At 42.4% G+C, this 22,875-nt stretch overlaps 1 protein-coding gene across 4 annotated transcripts; it reads right to left on the bottom strand.

Moving 5' to 3' along the window:
- Positions 1-357: 357 nt before the first annotated feature.
- LOC108032676 (G1/S-specific cyclin-E) lies at positions 358-21,245 on the bottom strand. Of its 4 annotated transcripts, none has more exons than XM_017106645.3 (6): positions 20,985-21,245; positions 13,693-13,820; positions 10,435-10,762; positions 2,166-3,487; positions 1,873-2,098; positions 358-1,761 (listed from the first exon to the last, which is right to left on the bottom strand). In XM_017106645.3, the coding sequence occupies exons 2-6, from the start codon at positions 13,710-13,712 to the stop codon at positions 1,483-1,485; spliced, it is 2,175 nt and encodes a 724-aa protein (XP_016962134.1). In that variant the 5' UTR covers positions 13,713-13,820; positions 20,985-21,245; the 3' UTR covers positions 358-1,482. The 4 variants fall into 4 exon arrangements, with proteins under 4 accessions (XP_016962134.1, XP_043950209.1, XP_016962135.1 ...); XM_044094274.2 differs by lacking the exon at positions 20,985-21,245 and adding an exon at positions 20,827-20,972; XM_017106646.3 differs by lacking the exon at positions 20,985-21,245 and adding an exon at positions 19,438-19,603.
- Between the last annotated feature and the right edge of the window lie 1,630 nt (positions 21,246-22,875).

Here is a 22,875-nt window from a genome sequence, read left to right as displayed (position 1 = left end):
AAAAAATATACATATATGTATAACCATATTGTTTTTTATAAAATTTACAACACAATTGCAAAATATTTTTTTTGCGCCAAAGTAATAGTCGACAATTGTACACAAAATGTACCCCTTCTAGAAGCTCGCCATGGCCCTATAATAAAAACACCATTGAAATTTCAGTTTTATTTACAAAAATATATATTTATTTACTCATTTAATTCAACTTGGATTTGTAAAGGTTATGATTTTGCATTTGTTTATTTATGACATCAAATCATAGATATAAGCGTACTTGTGAAATTATTTAAAATCAAATTCATATTTTAAAAATTGATTATTGCTTTTAAAAACTACAAATAAAACATAAATAGATTAGATTTTTTTGTTTGCTTTTCGTTTAGTGGTTGTTTTTGTTTGTTTTCTGTTTTAATTCCAGCCTTAATCTTATGAACACTTACATGTTATTTATGCCTAAACTAACGAATAATAATATTTTTCTACCTTGCGTTTTGCCTTTTGAATGTACATAAAATTGTGTAAGCCATATATAGAGTTGTACACTTATATAATAATATATTATATGCGTTTCAGTTACGGTTCATCGTTGTTTTTGTGCGTTTTGTGTGTGTTTTGCTTTATGTACAGGATTTATTTGCTTAGCAAATTATGGCAAATTAGTCTAAAATAAAAAAATGTTACATTGACGTATATATTCATACATGCACTTGTGTTTATATAGTCTGTTCAATTCATGTATTTAACTCATATTTTCTTCAATTGCCATTTTCTTTGTCACTCCATGTCAGCTATGGACTTGTCTTGTGTTTGTTGATTCATTGTTAGTAGGATTAATTGTCGAATGAAATGCAGTGTTCAGCATTAGTGGATTTAGTTAGATTCCCTCAACTTAAACGCTAATTTTAGTTGGTTAGTCAAGTATTCTGCTGTGGGCCTCCGTCAATTTTAGTTTTGTTAGTTCTGCTCTCGGTGATTGATATTGAATGATTGACTGACTGGTTGACAGCTGGACATGTTTGATTGCAAACCTAGCTTTGTATGTTTCATTTTTGAGGCGCCAGCGAAGTTTGTGACCATAGCACAACTTTCAGCTGGACTTTGTTTTGCTCCCTTTCAACAGGTATTAGTCTAATGGTTAATTCAGTTTTGCCTTGTCTGCTATACTCTATGTGTATAATATATGTAGGGTTTGTGTGCTTTATAGATAGTGTACATTTAAAATTATATTTCTGATTTCTATAAATACACAAAGTTAAATATTAAATTGAGCGAGGAAAATGAATATATACCGCGGGTTAAGAAACAAAAGCGCGTGGAAAATTTCAAATTAAATATGTGTTTAGCATAGGAATTAGGCAACTAATAACTTTTCACTTAACAAAAATAATTTAAATATAAGAAACACTTAACGTAGAGACTGTTTGGGCGGGTGTGGTGATTGTGAGAGAATGCGTGACCAAGAGCAGGGCGGCCAATCTCTCAGCGATTGCTCCTACTGCTGCAGCTGGTCGCAGGATTGTTGCTGCTGCTGCTCATGAGGCTGTTGCTGCTGCTGGTCGTGGCGGAGCAGGTGGTTGTGGAGGAGATGCCACTTCTGGCCGCCGTCTCATCGCCCTCATCGCCCAGATACTCGTCCGGCTTGTGACTAGAGGCGGGAGGCGTCAGCAGACTCTCGGGGGCGCGCAGCGCGGTGGCCGGAGAGGCCTGAATCCTAGCACGCATCGCATGCGCCGCATCCTGGGCCATTAGCACTTCGTCCTAAAAAAATAAAGAATTCAAGTAAGTAACTGACTAACAAAAACTCTATCTTTATACAAGGATAATTTGTGATTTCCCCTATCATAACCATTCAACCTCTCAGATACTTACATACATATCCATGGTGGTGGTGTGCGTTTGGATGATGTGCGAGTCGTCGGTGACAATATTGGGGCAGATGTGGCCCAGGCCGAACTTGTTGCTGACCTGCTCGTTCTGCTCGTTTAGCTGCAGGAAGGCGGCCTTCTGAGAGATCACCCGGAAGAAGGGCTCCATCCAGCGGGCGCAGGGCTGAATCACCTGCCAGTCTAGGCCAGAGCAACGCAAAGCCGCCTCTCTAGTAAGGGGAAAAAAACAGTAAGACATACGATTCGCATGGGGAAGAGGTATTCTAGCTAACTCACCGACTAAAGGTATGACTGATGGCGGCCGCTGCCAGCACCGAGTAGGAGTAGTTGGCCATGCCCACGTCCAGGGTGCACAGATCCAGCAGCTGCGAGGTCTGGACAAACTCAAAGCCAGAGAACTGCGGGTAGATAAAGGCATCGTCCGCCTCCGCAGCCTTTTGCCTTCCAATCTGCGAGAACGAGGCTGGAGTGCGGTTGTTCACGTTCAGCTGCATGTAGACGCCCAGCCAGCCGGTAATGGTAATGGGGCTGATGTCCCAGTCGAGCGCCTGCAGCAGGATCTTCTCGTGGTTGAGGATGTCCCGCTCGGTGCAGGCGCCATCCGTCACGTAGGCGAACTCCCCGATCTTCGGGGGATAGATCTCCTCCACCTTGGCGGCCACGAACAAACAGGTGATGCCGATCAACTGCAAATGGGTCTTTTGCACCTTGCGCGCCACGTGCAAGTAACGATCCAGGTAGTCGACGGCCAGGTAAAAGGTCTCCCGGTGCAACTTGTACACCTCACAGACTTCGATCAACCAGTCCAAGAGGATGGCGCGCATGCGGGGCTGCAGGCCGGGATGTTGTTCCAGCATGGAGATGCTGCGCAGCCGCGAGTCCTGCTCATCCCGGTGGCACATCAGGCGCCAGACATCGGCAGCATTGGCCCAGGCCAGAGCAGGCAGAGGGCACATGCGCAGGCCGTTCTCCACCGCCGGAGACATGCAGCTAAAGGCCGCCGTGTCGTCCAGAATCTTGTTGGGCCCCTGTAAGTGGATCAAAAAGTCGCCGACCGGAAGCTGGAGCTGCTGCTGGGGCTGTTGCAGGCCGGGTGTGCGCTCTCCATTCACCGCCTGCTGCTGGCTGCAGCCCGAGGAGGCGGGCGAAATGGTAGACGAGTAGATCTCCTCGTCGTCGTCCTCCTCCTCAACGTCATCCTCCTCGTCCTCGTCGTATGAGAAGTCCTCGCAGCTGTCCTCCAAAAGGTCATCGTCATCTGGCTTTTGGGTGACCACTGTGGTGGTGGTGGTGGTGGTGGTCACCACCTCCTCCTTACCATAGCGAACCACGACGGGCGCCAGCTTGGCACCGCGATCGGGACTCGGCGGACTGTCCGGGCTGTCCGGCAGCGGACTGTGTGGCGCCTCCGACAGCTCCTCGGCCGGAGAGCTGCGTATGCTGAGCAGCTCCTGGGTGCTCTGGCCATCGGCCGAGACCACTGGTGAGGTGTACACCGAGGAGGCCACCGACGAGAGGTTGCTCTGGTCGCTACCGTACAGAGCGGGCAATCGCTGCTGGCGCTTGGCCGATGGAGGCTCAAAACCGAGTTCGGGGTCCTGCAATAGAAAGCAAATGAAGGAGAGTTAATTAACTATATATAATAAATATTAGAATTGGTTTGAATAATATTTAAAATTACTATTCAAAAGGATCAGTCATGATAAAAGTGCGATATGGAGCCAGACTTTGTATCTCCAATTTATCCACTCTTCAAATACTACTTCAATTTATAAGGAGTATCTATTATCAAATAATCGTTACCATTTCAATGAATTTGCGCTTCTGTTCCAACTTCATAATAACATGAACAGCCGTGTGAAATGGATACTCAAGTCAAGGCAAGGAGCACACGGGTGGCGGATTAATAAACGTGCCCCGAATTTAATTAGCCCAGAAATGGTTGGTTAGCAGAAATTTATGGGGGCACGGCTGTCAAAATTCGTAATCCTTGATAGATGGACCGTTGCTGCTGGACCCAATGCACCCGCACGAAATGAGGGCCAGAAGAGATCACACAAAAGATCAAGGACTCTGTGTTCGCATGGAGGTAGGACAATGGCACTTTGAAAAGGTTTTCTCGTGGGAACGGGTTTCTCGTATTCCCTTTTCTTGCTTATCTTTTCAACAATACTTTTTGGTAAGATCAATACAACAAAATCGTTATTGCACTTTTTGCTTTGTTGAACTCAATTTAGTAGCAGCCTTTGGTTAAAATTTGTTGCTTTGGTTTCTTTGGTATGATTAAATAATTGTGCAAACAGATTTTTTTTCTTTTGGTTATAACATTTGAAACATTTTTGGCTTCGTTTTGGTTGGTTCTAGTTGTTGTTGGTGCGTGATCTTGGCAAATCCGGTTCTTAAATTAGTTCTTTGCACTCGTGGTGTGTGGTGATTTTGGTTTCATAAATATTTGTCAGTCTTAACTTCAGCTACTTGGCAACGGAATAATTTAGATTTGGTCTCAGTGCCTTTTAGCTGTACGGGTATGTTTTGTTTTTCTTATTTTTTTTTCACTCCGCTCTTGGCTTGATCGAGTACCAATCGCGTTGACGTGCGCTGTGCAACTGAGCTCGACGTTCTCCGTTCCAGATCGCCGGTCCCCGAGCCCCGGTTCCCGATCCCCGATCCCCGATCGTCGTTATCCTGCTCAACGAATGCAACGGCCTCGAAAATAGGGGTTGCTTTTCCCTACTATAGTACCACTGCTGCAACCCAACAACGGCGGTGAAAACAGGATCGCCTACCAACTCGCCATCTCTTTCCACCGGGGGTAGGTTCCCGAAGATATCCGTACTTCTTGAGACGACGACGTTGTTGTTTTTGCACTGCATTTTTCGCCTCTGGGTGTTTATCAGCCCAACAACAAATCCCACTGACGGCTGCGGCTCCTGATCCTTTCTACAATTATTTTTGTCAACATTTCTGTGCGTCCAGGTAGACGCAAGACGCTTGGAAAATCACTACCTACATAACCCCCGAAACACCGATACATAATGGTACATAGGGAGTATATAAATTATTTTCGCTAGTATTATAGCTTTTGGCTCGAGCTGCCGGCGGCTGCATTAAAATCTCCTGCATCTTGGAGGCTACTCAAATAAATTATCTTTTGGCATGGATCACAGGGAAGGGGCGGTGATAAAGCCAAATGTAGAGCGAGCCTAATGGAACCTCAGCTCGGAGAACGACTCGTAAGATTGCAGCACGAAAATGACAAAAAAAAAGAGAGATTGGGAATGGGACTAAAAACGAAAACAATTGAGATCCTTGACCATTGTTCTTGCAGACAGATGATGGAAAACAGAAGCCAAGATCAGAAAGTCCATAAAGTAAAAAATTGTATACAACATGGGACACAGATGTCACGCATTGATTGCGGGCATCTACGAAAAATGTATTTAGAAAGGAATTTTAGGCAAAAAATACCATTGGAAAACTTTAAACATATACATGTAAAAGTAGTAACTAAATATATTATTTAATATAATTATTACTTTAATATATTTTTTTATTAAAATTCTTTAAAAATTAATTAATAATAATATTAATTAATAATTTCTTTTTTCTATAACACAAACAATAAACCTTACAATTTAAGGCAATGCAAATATGTATTAAAGTATTCAGTGTTGCTAAAACTTTAGCCTTAAAAATATATTTTTTAACTCTCCGCTTTCACAAGTTTAAGGTCAAGTTAAATGATCTCACATTAAAAATTAGAAAGATTTTAAGATAAAAGCAACTGCCCATCCAAAGAACATAAAATCCAAATAATTTTGCAGCCATTTCTTGATTTTACGATTGCAATTGATCCTTTCATTGATCGAATAAAGCTGCAGGGCCAAATAGTGATTTAAAATGTATCAAATACTGGGTGTATTTTATCAACTTTCCTAACAGTCAATCTCACACGTCGTAAAAGTTTAACAATATCAAGCCAACCCCGCTGCTCATTAAAGATTTTCACATAATTTGTTGCGTAAAAATGAGGGAAAAAATTCTGCGATATTTATGTGACATATTTAATTGTCTGAGTAGGTTTGCCCTTCCAGCAGACATTCGGCGACCAACTCCCCTCCTGGAGTCGGGGGAAAGAACATTTTTCTCCTTGCGTCAAGACAGGAAGGTCCAAGACGCATGACAAATTTAATTTCTTATTCTTCTGGCCAACAAACTGCAACAACCCTCCCCAGAAGATGAGCTAGGTAACCGGGAACGGCAATCGTAGAACGAAAATAAAAATGGACATGGATATGGACACATGTCAAGCCATCCAGATGCAATGTAATTAAAATCAAAGCGTGCAATGGCCCAAGAAGCCAGCTCTGCGCACAATGGACATTCCTCTAGCCTTATTATTTCACTTCTCATCCTCATTTTGGTGCGTGGACATTGCATCTGCCATTCGGATTTGGTCAAGCGTTAAGAAATCAGAAAGATTATGCACGAAAACTCCCAGTTTACTTTATGACATGCGAAAGATCGGCCGAGTGAGTGTGAGAAATTAGTGAGCTGGTGAAGTGGGCTGGAATCTGGACCAATCTGGACCGGCGAGAGGGTTGCATCCCAAGTTTAACAAGGGTTAAACTGGGTTGTTGCCCCTAAGCCGCCGCCACAAGGATTTGCTCGCAGCACCGAAAGTCCAACTTGGCAGCTGCTGCAATCGTCCTTAGTCCTTAGTCCTTCGCCTCGATCAGCTCCTTCAAACGCCGGGAGAGGCAAACCCACAAGGGCACCCAAAACATCTCTCGAAATCTCACTGGGAGGGAGACCATGGGCCGCCGGGGCAGATGATGCAACTCCTCAAGCTATGGGTACATACAGAAAGCAGTCAAGAAGCGATTCGATTGTTATGCGACAACCTCCGCTGCGTCGTCAACCTCAATGTAGTATATCCTGGTGCCCCATTGTGCCAGCCCCGCGCTCTCCTCACCCTGCCCTCGCCTACCCTATAAAGTCCTGCGCTTATGTGTCGTAATCTTTCGACGGCCGTCTGTCTGAAACCGAAACACCTTTAGTTTTCAGGCCTCGGCGTGGGTCCAGGTGTAACTTTTTCACCGCCGTTGCCTTGTAATACGCTGCATTGTTGTTTCATTTTATTTTCCTTTTCTTTTCTTTTCATTAATTTTTTTTCATTTCTCCCCCAAGTCTTTGGATAACATTTAATTTTATCCATGGTCTGTCGGTAATTGTTAATATTTTTTCAGGACCCCTAAGCTGGCTCGGCACTTAGATTATGATTTCCTGGAAGTTCAGGATCTAGCTTGAAGTTTCTATTAAGAAAGTACTACAATTTCTTGTAGACAGATTACCTTTCCGTTCCTTTCCTTGAACGATCTATCAAAATAAGCCCAAGTCCTGTCCACTTTGGGACAGCGTTGCTGCTCTCCTTTTAATAAATGATATGCAAACAACATGCCAGAGGACAAGTCCCAGAAGGACCATAACAAACACTCATATTTCCTCGCTATTCGACTGACCCCTGGTCAGTCCATAAAGGGTTAATCCAACACATCACTTTCGCGGTGACTTGGCGGGATTTATCATCGGGGAAGTATAAAATTTGGGTTGCCCAGGGGGACGGTACAAATGCTTGGACATGTAATTAATCATGCAATTGGTTAGATCCATGGCGAAACGAATTAAAGCATATCCCTTTGGCGGAACGGGAGGAGGGTCAGTGGACAAAGGACAAACCGCGAATGAATTTTGAATGCAAAAAATCAAGATGATGAATGTTAGGGAAGAGACTTTTTCTTCAGGACTTAATATGTCAGAGTAATCTTGAGAGGTACAGTCCTTGAAAGAGGTTTCTAATTTACTTAGATCGTAATTTCCTTATAAGGAGTTATACAACAATTGCACATATATTTTCTATAATTTAATACTTTTTAAAAAGTAAACTGGTTTCTTATCATCTGAATCGTTACCGTCATCGATCTCAAAACAGATCATGGCCAAGCTTCCCCTACAATCCAGTATTCCTCTCTTGTTTACCTCCAGCTAAACGAAATCCTCTTTAAAATTAAAAAGTTTGAATCACAAAACAGACTATGCACGATTCCAGAACGGGATGCAATCTGGGAAACCGAAACTTGAATTCAGATTCCCACAACGTCCCGAGACTGACTTGACAGAAATCAAGACCCGCACTTGATTGCAGCGAAGAGCGACCCGGACGAAGCAAACCCAACTCCCCTTTCGGGACAAAAGAAACAAAGAGGTTTTCCGAAAAAAAGCAGGGAACTTTCAGCGATTTCATGCCTGCCATGTAAAAAATAAGAAAAAGGGGTTTACATTACACTGACAAATTGGTAAAATAATACCATAATTTTGATCCTTGCGCCAGCAGCAAAACAAATATTGTATAACATTTCAAGACCGCATTCCGGAGCAGGAGCCTTGTGCGTGTCCCGGGAGCAGTTGACACAAGCGCTGCACCAGGGAGCCGGATGATTTGCATAAAAGTTTAACGGAAATCTAATGAGCAGACGTCGCAGGATCCGAAGGCATTTGCATAAGGATAACATGTCCCGAAACGGGGTAGCAAAATGCAACCCGGTTGGAAAGCGTTTTTTTCACTGCTCTTACTTTTTATGGGTTGGATCTTCTGCAGAAGCAAATGTCGTCTCGATGAATATTTAATTAGGGAAGAAAAGAAATGGGAAAAACTCGGCCCAGTGATCCTTGAAGGGGATAAGGCGTTGCTCAACCCCTCCGTTCGTGCATTCTTGTTTGCGGTTTCGGAGCCCTGTCCCATTCCGGTAGTCGCACCGATCCCTTGCCCATCCCGATCTCGACCGATACCGTCTTGATCTAGTTCCTGCCTCAAGCTAACCTATAACTATCGCAATTTCAAATTCTTCCTTCGGCCTTAACGGACATTTGGCCGCCTTGACTTTGGGAAAACCCACCCCTGGAGATATCGGACTTGGGCCAAAGGTGTGCGCGCATGCGCAACGACGCCTGCTGTCCTTGGTCCCCGGCTCCTTTGTCCTGCCGTGCATATGCTCAACATTCTGCCAAGACCCCTCGGAACTCCCTTACCCAACAACGTCCGCCTGAAGGGGGCCAAGCATTTTTTTCTCCGCATAGGAATGACATTTGTTTGGCAGGGAAGTAAATGCAGAAAGGTTGCGAAAACAAAAAACAGCTCAGAACCGATGGCAAAAAATACCCAAGGTAGATAGTAGTCATTGGGAGAAGACTGTTAAGATACCCTGGTAAACTATATTTAAATATTTATTTGATTTTTTCGATTGATAGGTATTTAAAGTTCTTTAATATACAATAAAATGTCTAATTTTTACAAGTTTTACCTTCTTCTACACCAAATTATTAAATGTGGCTAAAAAGTCTTTAAAATAGGCTATGTTATTATTTTCATCTATCAAAGTTTTATAATATTTTTGCAATCACCTGGAGTAAAGATACCCCTGTACAGGGTACCAAACTAAGAAACACGAAAACAATTTCTGCAAGTTCACTGCACGTATGGAGAATATTCCCTCCACTCCAATCCACATTTCATATGGAACTGGAAAAAATCCTTTGCACCAACACAGCTGCCCAGGAGAAGCCATTGTTCTCCGCCTTGATTGCAGCTACTTGAGAGGAGATCTGACTTCGGGGCTTCCAAGGATGCTGCTAAATGAGCCCTTTCGGTAAGTAGCGTTTATTTTTGGGCTCATCTTTGCACTGAGCCAGCGCAGAAGTGCCAAGTAGCTGTCTACGTGCCCAACGGCTTATTTGGCCAGAGCTCAAGCAGCGAAAGATCAAATGAGGATCGGCAGCCAAACGACTGGAAGCCACGAAAGGGCTACCCATTCAAATGGAAGTACAAATAAAAGATCGTTTGCCAAACACACGAAAGGGAGATCTCTAAAGATCGGTGATCAATAAACACAATTAGGAAAACAAAGCAAACAAATGGATTTACCAATACTTATGATAAAGTGAATTTATCTATTCCTTTAAAATATATAAAAAATACCAGCTGCAAGATAAACCAATCTAAAGAATTAAATCAAATTGATCAGTTATAGGATTCAAAAAAATGTTTAAAGATATCTGTGTTCTGTATTTTTATTATAACCATAACTTCATCATATTCAAGCTTGAGCTACCGAAAAATTCCAGTTTTAATATAAACTATATAAATTTTAAAACAGTAAACATTTAATTTCAATAAAAGAAAATCCCTGATCATACTGCCAAACTCTACCGAGTACCCCAAAGTCCAATGAGGAGGGGACTGAATTCAAACATTAATTCAATTTCAAATTTAGAATTAGAGTGCAAAATCAAATTTGCAACAAATTAGCTTGATCATCGTTGTCGAAGGTCGTTTGGGTCATCGGCGCCCTCTTGCTTTGCCGTCGCTCTTGGCGTTTCCTTGATAAGATTGCAAAAATCAACGAGGTCACTCGGCCTGATAAAGCGACTTCATTCATAAAACTTATCTGCCTTGTCTGTGGGCCCACACTACATGAAGAGTACTCACCTTGGCATCTTCGTTTGAATCGCTGCTCAAACGCCGTTTACGTTTGTTGCCATTGGAAGTTGCGGCTGTGGATGCAGCAAGGTTCTGGTTATCACAAGAGCACATCTCGACTGTCTTGGAGGCTGCTGAGGTTCCCGGAAGCTCTTCTGGAAGCTGAGTCGCCGACGAGGATGGGATTGGATGTGGATTTGGGCTCTGGCTAATGCTGCTGGTAATGCTACTACTGCTGCTGACGACGACGACAATGCTGCTGCTGCTGGGTTCTCCGTTGCTGGGGGCGGTGGTGACTATGCTGCCATTTGGCTCAGTGCTGCTGGTAGAACTAACACTGCAAAGAAAGTATGTGAAATTAACAGTGGTACAACCAGATCTTAGAATTAAGTAAATATAAAAATATTAAATATTTTTATTGCACTCTTTATCGTAAGGTCCTTTTTCTATAATAACATGAGATACATGATACGCTTAGGCGAAGCCCTAAGAAATATATTATAAATAAGGTTTAGGAAAAAAAATTGCAATTAAAAAAATAAATAATAGTATTGTAAGGTTCATAAATAAATTTAAATCTTTAAGAAAACTTTGAATTCGTCTTAAAATTAGCTTTAATTCAAATCAGCTTAGTGTTATTTTTAAGTCTTTCAGCCCACTGTGCCCTTCGCTGGATCTCAGTTATTTCCAATTTCTCCTCTTTTTTGCAAAATAGAGAAATTCAATATGCCACGGAGGCGAGCAGCAAATCACATAGGGGCGTTCTAAAATAGATACAAACGAAACGAACATAAATTCATTGAATTTTGACACGGCATTCGAATCGCGATGCAAGGCGCGAGATTAAGGCGCCCAACGGATACATTAATATTTAACATCCGGGAAATTGAAATCGAGATGACTGATCGAGGGAAATGGAAATGGGATCGCCGTGGCGAGGGCCCCGGGGAAAGCCTTTCCTCCTTGAGATTGAGCAATTTTGGCAAATTTGCATGGACATTAGCATAATGCAAGAGGCTGGCAAACGGAAAGAATGGGATTTCCCTCCTCGAGAGCAGATGTTGTATCCCCTTGCCACAACTCTCAAGTGTTGCAGAGCAGCGACTGCACTTTAAGCAATTCGATGCGCGAATTTTTGCAATTTGAGCGAGGAGCAGGAAAAAAAACGAAATCTAACCCTTGGGACCGAGAACCCTTTCTTCTTAAGGAAACTGCGAAAGGGGAAAACAAAAAAGGGCTGCTGCACATAAATTCAAATGCTTTAGCCATTTCTTGCCGGGTCTGCAGCCTCCTGTTTTGATCCTGGCCCAGCACTATCGATCGCGTTTAATGGTTTAATGAACAAGAAAAAGTAATCACGTAGTAAATTACGAGGAAATGGAATCGCTTAAAAATGAGGTCTGGGGAGAAAGGGCTAATGGAGCGTACGTGCAGGCGGCCTTGAAGTTTTTCCCGCTTTCCTTCTTTCACTGCACTCGGGGTTCCCGGGGTCAGAGGTTCTCCGCGGCTTAAGGTTCAAACTGAAATTTGTCATTTCGAGGTGAAAGTTTCCTTTCCTTTTGCGGCCAAGCCGGAGACCTTGTTTCGGTTTGGTTTCCCCTTTCGTTTTGTCGGCTTTGAATCCGAATCCCTGTAGGTAGCAAAAGGGTAGGGTGGCTATCTTGGCGATGATATGGAGAAATTCCCCGAAGCAGTTCCTGGAACATGGTCCAGTGGATAATAAGTGGACTATCGAAGGATCGATCTTTCTCACATGATAAATTATATGAAACTGTGAGGCTGGGATTGGGAATTAGTTATTTATTGCTTTATTTTTTAATCCAGGGAACAGTTATGCTAAGGAATTCATGTAACTATTGTGATAATAGACTGACAAATCGTGTTCTTAACTCTCAAGGATAACATCTGGGTTTTTAAACAAAAATTTCAGTAGGTTAGATGGTTTAGTGCCCTTAAAAGTATGCAACGATCTATGAGTACTTAAAAATTCCTTGTAACTCCCATAACTTTTTGACAAATTCCGTTATAGATGTCAGCGAAATAGTTCGCAACACATACCAATAATTATGTCGCGCACATGCTGACCACGAAATATGGCCATAAAATGGCCTATCACTTAAGTGATCGCCGTGATCGGTGAATGCCAAAGGGGACGCAACTGACAAAACCAAATGACTAGGCAATTATGCAATTATGGTCATGCGCAGGCACCCACAAGCAAAGTATATGTGCGACAGGGTGAAAACATATTAAACTCAATTAATTTTTGGCCAGGACATGACTGCAAAGGCCACAGAAAGTGAGTGTCTGCTGTGACAGCATTATCAACCCAACCCCTAGGCGCACAACCCCCTCTGAGGCAACCCAACTGACCCGAACCGTCCCACAACTAAACACTTTTCTAATGACATTTTCGCGCGCAATTATATACTAATCACACGCAGGACCTCGGCAAAGGAGTCCTGTAAAGGTATGCAGAGTGTGGCGGAATGCGGCACTTGGTTATCAACGCAGTCTCGACTTTAACACCTACAAGCCATCTGTTTTCTTTTTCGTTTTTGGAAATTGACAGTGAAAATGCATTTTAGATTATCGCACTTCGGAAGTCAGAAGGTTGGAACGGCTGCAGGGACAGTAGGCTCCCGATCCCGAGCGGGGTTACAGCTCCTGCGGGTCCTACTTTCCCGGCGAGTATTCGGGCATAACCAGTTGGGCTCTGTCACATTGTAATTACGAAATAGCTATTAGATAAACATCGCTTTTGGTTAGGAGAATTAAAGGGAGACGCGCTGCCTACCAGGATAGTTAGTGGTAAAAAGGAAGTCGATCGGATGTCGCCACAGGAAGTCGCCGAGCGTTAGAAGCAAATGGTATCGAAGACCGTTGGGGAGTCGCCTTTTTGGCTTTCATGTGGGGTGCTAATTAGTTTGGTGAGGCCTGCAGAGGAAGTGGAAGACACGAAGTGTTTGATGGGAAAGGAAAATGCCTAAGATCAGAAATGAAGGCAGCGAAAAACATGCAGGTTGCTAGAAGACTGTCCTAAAGCCGAAATAACTTGGCCTGGAAAAAATGTTACATACCACTTAAAGCATAATACAATTTTAAAATATTTTTAAAAAATGATTAAATACTTTATTTGCTAAATCATTTACAAGTTTTTTTTGACCTATTAAATTTTGAAAGGGATTTTAAAGTATTAATATTGGAAAAGAAGAAACCAATTAAAAGAATTTTAATTTATAAAAGGAACTTAAAAGTGAAACTTACCTCTTGGCATTTAAACCCATAATTGTACGGCCTTGATAAGCCGTTTATGTTCTTGATCCTGAATGTTTGGTGAGGGCTGCTCGTCAAAAGCAGAAATGTTTTGTATAATTTATAAAATTTAAAAGGAACTGCAAATAAAATAACAAAATATATAATAGGAAATTAGAAACAATAAATAATAATAGTAAAATAAAAAAGCAAAATCTTTATTTCCACACTTATGACCTAAGACCCTAGGACATGGTCATCACATGTGACGTGTTTTCGAGTTTTAACGACTTGACAAAACCTATCAACAGTTAGCCCCGCGCACTATCTGTAGATCCTTGTGGAAAAAAACAACATATGATCCTTGGGAGGATCTCACACACACAGCATGTGGTCGAGGAGTTTCCTCGTCTCGAAGACCCCAAACAAATTTGTTTACGTGAGTTTTTCTCGAAAAACAATATAAATACACCAACTTTTCGCTTTTAGCAAAACGAACGTAGAGTAAACATTTTCCTAGGGGTCAGAGATATTCAAATTACAGAAACAGAAAGATGGGTAGGAGTTTTTGTTGTGAAGTTGGGTCATCTTAACAGGTAGTCACGGGATGGTCAATTTTTTATCATAATAGAATTTCCACGAGTCTCGATTGATGATGCCTTCTGCTGTGGGTTCAGCTTCAGCTGCTCTTCACTAGCTTCCTGTACACTTGGGAAATTCTAAGCATTTTCTAAGTTATACTTATGTCAAAATATATGCGAGGGTTAACCTGTGTTACTCAAATGTTATATAAAAAGTACAATTTTAGGTTTTCAATTATTTATAAATTTGCAAATGCCTTTACTTCTATTCATTCATAACTGACTTATTGGAGGACTAAATTCTTCGAGTGTACCGACGTCAGGTGCTTCGCATTCGGCGCATGCGCAACGTCCACGTTTTCTAGTGGTTTACAACGCTTAATTATATCGAGAAGTCGGGTCCTCGGCATTTCCCCGGTGCACCTGTTGTGGCTAGAGTTGATCGCTGGCCTTCTGTTAGAACTGCGGGATGAGTTCGATGCAGGGACAGGTGAGTGGAGTGGAGTGGAGTGGAGTGGAGAAGGGGAGCGGCAGCTGTTGAAGGACCTACCCCAATCAAAAGGATTCTGGCGATGTCTCTGCTGCTGCTCTGGTGCTGTAACTTCAATTGACTTCCCCTTCGCTAATTGTATCCTGTCGCGTTTCCTTGTTCCCCTGCCCCGCTTTCCTTCCTCCTCCCTTCGGGTATTTTCCTTTTCCGGGGGACATATGGGCCTGGCGTTATATTTGCCACGATTTATGGACCTCCCTTCGGCCTGCCATTCAGTTCGACACCTTTTCCTTTTTAGTCAACGACTTTCTTTTCCTCACTTTCTCATTCTTATGCAACGGCATTCACCATTTTCCTCACACTTTTTGCCTCTCTTTTCGTTTGCTTTTTCCGGCCTTTTCTTATGCACAATATTTTGCTGTTTTCCAACCATCGTTTTCACACTAATTGCGGATATGCCTTCTAATTAATTGGGTTCCCTCTGCTTCCCCGAAGTCCTTTTAGAGCGTCTTTACTTTCTCAGTTTTGTCTAGGTTTCAACCCTCTGATTATTCTATTTACAACAAAGGAATTCTGCTACATAAAAAACCATAAAAATGTATACCAATCAATAAACAATCGGGTTGAATTAGTAAGTTAAATATTACATAGTTTAAATACATAAAACTTCGTCGAAAACGATGATAATTCTTGTTTTTTAGGCCTTTAAATATCTCGGGATTTCAAGTGCCTCGAAACATTTAAAATCTGAATATTTAGAATAATCTTATCTGATAACCATCTCTTATGATGATCTTATGATCATCCCCCTACTTATAACCAATATATCTGTGTCCTTTTTGTAAAACAACAGGGGTAATTAAAACAAATGATCTAAAGTTAATATTCTTTGATGAGATTATGCTACAGTATACAAATCGATGGGATCTTGAGGCCTCCCCAAGGAGCTGACAGGGGATCTCCGACCCAACAAATGACTGTATTATCGCTCTACCTATTCCAAACCATGTCCAAATACCAGCGACTAACATAGAGCCCTGACTAATTGCAAGGACTGCCCACCACGCAGGCTGCCACTTCCTCTAATGAAGATTGAGCGAGGAAGGCTGCGAGTTCGGAGGAAATCCGCGGCGACAGGTATACAAATATGAATAATGCCGCGGATCGAGCAGATAAACACAGGGGTTTCCTCTTCGCTCTCGGTTCCTCTAATTAAGGGCAATGCCTGGGTGAATCTGTTTACCTGGACGGGGTCCTCCAAGGTCATTTAACTGGAAAACCGAGCGGAGAAAATAAAGTCGAGCGTATTTTCGGCAAATTTAGAGGCCCCTCATCTCGAAATATTTGCTTTGTGCCGAAGATTTCCCACAAGGAAATGGGACCAAGTCTCGAGATACAATATATGCAATGCAACCTGAGGCAATGCAAAGAAGAATGCGCAAAATGCGCAAGGGAGAGCGCAAAAAATATAAATACGTTTGTATGTATCTCGGCGAGTGTATGCTATAGGGAGTAGAGGGAAAACAGGTCTCGAGTTATCCGGGGGCCTCTGGAGAGACGCCGACTTCGACTGTCTGGGCCTGCAATTTTTGTGCGTCCTTTTTTGGGCTGCATTTTGGGCTCTGCACATGCGACGAGATACATTCCAGAGATAGTCGAGATAAATGCACAAGTATCTGGGTATCTGCTGCGGCGTTGTCAATGCCAATGCTGCCTTCTCCTCCTTTTTGTTGTGGTTTGGCTACATCTCTTGCAATTAGTCGGAACTCCGAGGGACGAACGAGTACGAGAGTTGGGTAACTACATATTTACTATACCGGCTTATATAAAGAAACCCACATAATGTACTGAAGTATTATTGGGATGTTCTAATAATTTTTAAAAAAGTTCTATCAACTGGAATTCCTTATTATAAAAAACAAATAAGATACCTTATATAATAAATAAGTTAAGATACCTTTTAACGCTGAAGATCACCCATATCATATGATTTTTAGATGGTGTGGATGAAAATCCTGATCTTAACCAGCAAAAATGCTGATTACTAATGTTTCTATCCAAAATACCCAACCCTAACTACAGGGTGCTGAAGACGAAAACAGGAAAGTCGATCCTCGTCGAGGTCTCTTCTCCTGCGTGCTTCATTCTCCGTGTGTATCTGAGTATCTGTATCTGTGTGCCCTGGTATCTGAAGAGCGCCGCCTGGCCCGAACGGCGTGTGAAAGTAAAGCCGGGCCAGCCGAAGGAGAACAAATCAAAGTTCTTGAATGGAGCGGCGGCGGCGGCGGCGGCGGCGGCGGCGTCGGCGTTCCAGTTCCAGGAATCGACGGCCTTGAAGTAGCCGTTAGGACACCGAGACGCGCTCAATTGACTATTTAGTTTATATTTAGCAGCGTCTAAAAGGATGCTGCCCACAGCCAGCGCGGCTCAAGTGGCCTGCGTCCTGTTCTTGCAACTCCCTTCCCCAACTCTCCTGCCGGACTATCCTTTGTTTGTCTGGGAATAACTGGAAACTGTTTATCATTGTTGTTTCGGCCCTTCGTACGGCTTCCTCTCCTGCCCACCACGACTCCGCATCGGATTCTTCGGCTGGGGACAATATAAAAAGTGCCCACATACAGCACCATATATTTATGGAACCATTTATTTAAGGAGTTAGTATTCACAACTCATCCTCGGACAGCATGTAATATTTGTAAGACATTCCGCACTTGTAATTGAGAAATATTTTTGGTATTTTACCGGGAATTCGGGTTAATATGGGCAGGTGATATGTGTGATTCCGATGCCGATGCCAAGCGTGTGGGATCAGAAAATATTACAAATAACTATTCGGATCTCAGCTCATGTGGAGATTCCTTTGATGGCCTGCCGCTCTTGACCAGGACCAGAATAGAAGAGGTGTTGGCTGGGATTTGAATAGGTGATTTAAGGACTCTTTAGATTGGTTAAAGAAGAGCAGAACTCAATGATCCTTGGTTAAAAGGTCACACTTTTAATAATATTTTGTAGTGGTAATACTTATGAGTAAGTATCTTTGTCATAGTAACCACAAAGACTCTATAAAAGTAATATATTTTGTAAAAAACCGATTTTTAGTATAAATTTTTAACATCAAAATAACTCAAATCAGCTTGGATAGTAAGTATCTTCAATTGAGAGTTGCGAGTATCTATAAACACCCCATAAAACAGACACATTTTCGCAAAATTCTACACCGCGCCAACCAACCGTTTGGGAACTGAATTTCGACCCGATCATGACATAATCCCCAAATTAGGTATACAAAAGCCACCCCATCAACAACCCACCCAGCCCCACGCACGCCCCGCCACGCCCACCCGACAAGTTTAACAGCGCAGAAAGCAGAGACGCAAAAAGCTCGCCAAAAGAATGCAAAAAACAAAGAAGAAAGTCAAAATTGCGAAGAAAACAACAACAAAATGGATTGTAGCAGGTAAATGAAGAGAAGAGGTAGGAAGAGAGGAAGAGGAGGGGGAGGAAGGCGAAGGAGGGAAGCAATAGCCAAAGCACAGAGAAATATCAATGAACTCCATTCTCCGTGCGCGTAGATCGACTTAATAGGCCATCTCGCTCGCTCACGGTTAAGACCACGTACATAGAGTTGATACACAGAACAAAATATATTCTTGTTTTAAAAATATTTAAAAGATTTTGATCAATTTACATTTCCAGACAATTTTAGTTTGGTATGCATAGGAATTTTTATAAAAATAGATAAGCCTTTTCAATATAAAATTAACTTCATCGAAATTCTTCCTTTCTAGCCTAACATCCCCTGAGATAATTGAATTTTAAATAGACCTCTCTTTTTCGCGGTGTACCAAAGATTTTTGCGCCACTTTTGACATAATTCATTATGTTTTTTACTCTTTTTCCCCCATTCTGCTTTGCCCGCTGCTTCGTGTTCGTCAAGTTTTCAAAAGGTTCGAAGTTTCGCGTTGAACTTTTCCCGCCGCCTCTGCCGCGGCCGCTGTCGACGCCGGCAGAGCAGTACTAAAAACTTTTTTGTTTGTTGTTGCTGTTGGGAAGGGGAAAAATAACTTGACTCGCTGTTCTGATTGGAATAAAACGGAAGAGAGCGAGGGAAAGAGAAAAAGAACTGGTGGAGCGCATTTCTTCTACATACGTGTGAGCGGGCGCGCGCGCGCCTGTGTGTGTGTGTCATTGGAGGAAGCGTATATAAATGAAATGAGCATGGGGAAAGAATGGAGAAACACAAAGTGGCGCGAATTAGGCGTTTGGGCTGGCGCAGTTTTGTTTTACCGCCCAAAATCTATGCGAATGGCGGGAAAAGTGCAATTCGGGCGGGAGAAAGATTAGAAAGTTGCTAGAAATAGCGGTTCAAAGGAACCCACTGCCCTTCCTTTTCCTCCCTCCCTTTCAATCCAACAGGGAAAACTCGAATCCTACTGGAATATTGCCAATCGGAAAGTAACGGTTTATTCCCGCAGCGTGTCAGTTTTCTTATAAGAGGACGTTGTATTTGTAGCAAAAATTGCAAAGACACGACGGCAAACGCAGCGTTCTCTCCCACTCTCTCCTCGGCCAGCCCACACACACTTGTCACACCACACACACCGCACACACGCGTCATATAATTTTTTCACTTATATTTCGTTTTTCGCCGTCCCTCCAATCAGACCATTGTGCAATTGTTGTTACCTTCTAATAAGATGGAAAATGCTCGCTTTTCCCAGTGTTTTCACTTGTTTTCCGAGGGAATTGAACAACGATTTTCGAGAGTTTTTCGCCGTCGTCGTCGTCGTCGTCGTCACACGCCGGCCACGAAAAAACTTCACGAGCAGCGGAGCGGCAGCAGCAGAGTGATCGCTTTGGAACCGAAAAAAAATTGGTGGAACTGGGCACCGAGGGCAGCGACGTCGACGACGACGGCGACGCCGACTGCGGCGAGTGTGCAAGAGGAACGCGCCAAAACAAGCTGATCCGAAGCGCCAAAAAATGCAACAAACACACGGGGGGCGACTTTGTTGTACTTGAATGGGGGCAACAGGGACGGGGAGAGCATCTCCCGCGCAAAGAACGGGCTGCGCGAGCGAGACGGGGCGAGGTGAAGCCGCTGGTGGCAACTTGGCATTTTATTGAATGGAGTCTGCAATTGGAGTCCCTTCCAGGCCAGTCGGACTCCAATTGGAGGTTCGACGGCTTCCCAGCTGGGTGGTCGCAGAACAGCTGAGGGGATGCCAGAAGGGCGGATTTAGGAGTAAATATTGGGGGTCTTAAAAAAATTAGATCTTCCTTTTTATATTTTTTCCTAGTTAAACTATGTCTAGTGTCCCCGAAACACTTAAATTTAAGGAAATCTCAAAATTGAAAATTTATAAAACCGCATAACAAAAGCACACTAAGGCAGTAAATTAAATTAAAGGACTACATTTTAAGCAGATAACTTCAACGCTTAGGAACGAGTTATTTAAAAGCCTAAATTAATCAATGCTTTGCCCTTGCCAAGGATTTTCCCAAATTGCAAGCCCAAAACATCTGACCGCACGACCTCAGCGCCACCAGGTGGCAACGCCGCCCTGGAACCAAACAAACCGCAGCCACTTTGTTGTTGTCATCGATTAACATTTGAGCATTTTTGGCACCAACTTTGCGGGCCTGAAAACGCACTGCACTAAATGAAAACCCCATGGTATTTGCAACCCATTGAAAGCTTAAAACTCGGAGAATCTAATTTTGCATTGAGATCGAAAATCCCGTTTGATTTGGCGGAAATAAAATCGATTGAAGTTGGAGATTTCCCGCGCGCGGGAACCCGACGTCGCCGCGCGCTGCTGACAGCGATGACAGCTGCGCGCGCAGAGAGCGCGCCCAAAGAGTGGGGAGGCGAAGAGAGAGAGAGCGAGCGAGCGAGCGAAAAACGTCGACGTCGCTGCTCACGTTTTTTTTTCGTTTTTTTCTTTTTCACTGGTAGAATGTAGATGAAGAAAAAAAAGGTCTAAAGGAGATCGCTGGAAGCGTAGAGTTCACGAACTTTGGGGCCATGCACCTGCTGCCAGGTATGCTGCCCCGTTGGCCAGCCTCACTCACCTGCTGCTGGGCAGGATTGGGCCGAATTCTCGCGGGGATTGGACACGAAAAGCACACGCGGACTGGAGTGATGGGGAAAAAATTGCACACACCGCCGCACACTCGCACGCACACACACGCAGGCACACACACTCGGGCAGCCAGCAAGACAGTTTCACCTTCTCCTCCCTTGGGTTTTTCGGGCCTTGGTCGGTCGCCTTGGTCGCCTTTTCACGCCGTTTTCTCGGGCTCCGGTGCGGATCTGTTCGCGGCCAGCTCAGCCCCACGCAAGTCAAGGCCAGTTCGCAGCGATCCCCGTTGGCCAGCACAAGTCAAGTTGGGCGCAAGCACACTTTTTCGGCCTTCTCAGCGACTCGAAAATAACACAATTATCGGTTCGCTCGGCACTGCGGCGAGATGAGATCGAAATCGAGAGAGCGATCGGCGATCGGCGTCGGCGAGGCGGGCAAGAGCAAAGGCCGCGGCTCTGGTGCATTAAGAGAGCGCCGGGCGCTCTGGCCACACGCCGCGGCGTTGCCACCCGGGCCGATCGCGGCATTTTCGCGGGGCGCGCAGTTTGAATGCCCAGCGGGTTCTTTCTTTTAAGCCACTTCACTTACTGTTAAACAAATTAAAGTTTTGTTTCTTTTACTCTCACTTTTCACACTAAACATATTTGTCTTTAAATGATAGAATATGCTTTTTAACATTACACCTTAAAATCACTTTTAACATAACCATCAAATAAAATTTGTTACAGAGCACTATCTTTTAAATTTCTTATTTTGTGCAAAAACTTTTATTTCTTTATATCTCTAGTAGTATTTTTTATAAAGGTACTACACTTATTATTGTTTAGAAACCAATTTTGTAATTATTTTTCCTTTTGTATATTTATTTTAAGTTACTTATTTTGGCGCGCATTTTCAAACACAATTAAATCATTAGTTAATATTTAATATTTGGTCATTTTTATCTTTGTGGATCATTTTTCGAAATACTTTTTACACATTTCCAATAAAGGAACAATAGTTTCGTGTTATCTCGACCAGCAGAAAGACATATTCGCGATACACAATTAACAGATTAGATTGCGCGGTCTATTTTGAATTTTTGTTGTGCATCGTTTTTTATTTATAATTTAAAATTTCACCAGGGACTACTATGTTTCAACATATCATAACATTTTCTTTTAAACTAACTCCATAATTAGCTGTTTTACTTAGAGGAAAAACTTTAATTTTTACTTGCAGTTAATATCAGTTTAAGCGCGCTCTAATTTGAATTTTGATTTTCCTGAAAATAATTGATTTTTAAATTTATTTTTTCTTACCATAGAGGCTTTTTTAGAAGTCGTTTTTTATAGTTTAAGAGGCATATTCCATTATTATTTTAAACCAAATTTTTTAAACGCTTTTGTGCGTACATTTTCACTTGTAAAATTTAAATTTTTTGGCGGGCAGTTTGCTTGAAAAGTTAATTACACAATTAAGTTTTATCATTGCTTTCACTGGCGTGGAGACTTATTTTTTATACTTTTATTGATTGTAGCATAAATTCTCATAATTTTTACAGGCATATTTATTTAATTTTATTTTATTTACACGCATATGTATGTAACTCTTTATTTTCGCGGTCTTTATTTGAATTTGATTATGTAGTTAATTGAGTTAAGTCTAATATCTATTTTATTTTTCAGATTTAATATTTAATTTATGTTTTTAAATACTCCTTTTTATTATAATTGATTCTAAAATATTTGTCTCTAATCAAATACCCGAACTATTCTGTTTCGCGCGCACTTTTCAAACAAGAAATTAGGGAGCCAATTTAAATTAAATTGTCCTTGGACTATCGTTAAACGATTTATCTTGTATTTATTTTAGAAGTAACTTGCATTTATAATTGTTAGACTGTCTACTTTTTTGTTTTAATTAAATGGTTTGAGAATGACAACGTTTTTCCTTGTAGATTCTTACTTTTTCACATTTTCAACACGATGGGTACCATTTTATTTATTTTATTTTATTTAACTATTTGTGAACTTACTCTTAATAACTTCATCGTGAT

The sequence above is a fragment of the Drosophila biarmipes genome, chromosome 2L (assembly GCF_025231255.1).
Source record: "Drosophila biarmipes strain raj3 chromosome 2L, RU_DBia_V1.1, whole genome shotgun sequence".
Taxonomy (NCBI): domain Eukaryota; kingdom Metazoa; phylum Arthropoda; class Insecta; order Diptera; family Drosophilidae; genus Drosophila; species Drosophila biarmipes.
Note: the sequence above shows the minus strand (reverse complement) of the source record. Positions and strands in the feature narration are given on the sequence as shown.

Bases quoted from the DNA above. Each gene is read 5' to 3' on its own strand.
- LOC108032676 (XM_017106645.3), bottom strand. From the start codon at position 13,712: ATGGGTTTAAATGCCAAGAG. The intron at 3,488-10,434 runs GTGAGTACTCTT...TTTCTATTGCAG, and splicing joins ATTCAAACGAAGATGCCAAG to GACCCCGAACTCGGTTTTGA. The intron at 1,762-1,872 runs GTAAGTATCTGA...TTATTTTTTTAG, and splicing joins CCACCACCATGGATATGTAT to GACGAAGTGCTAATGGCCCA.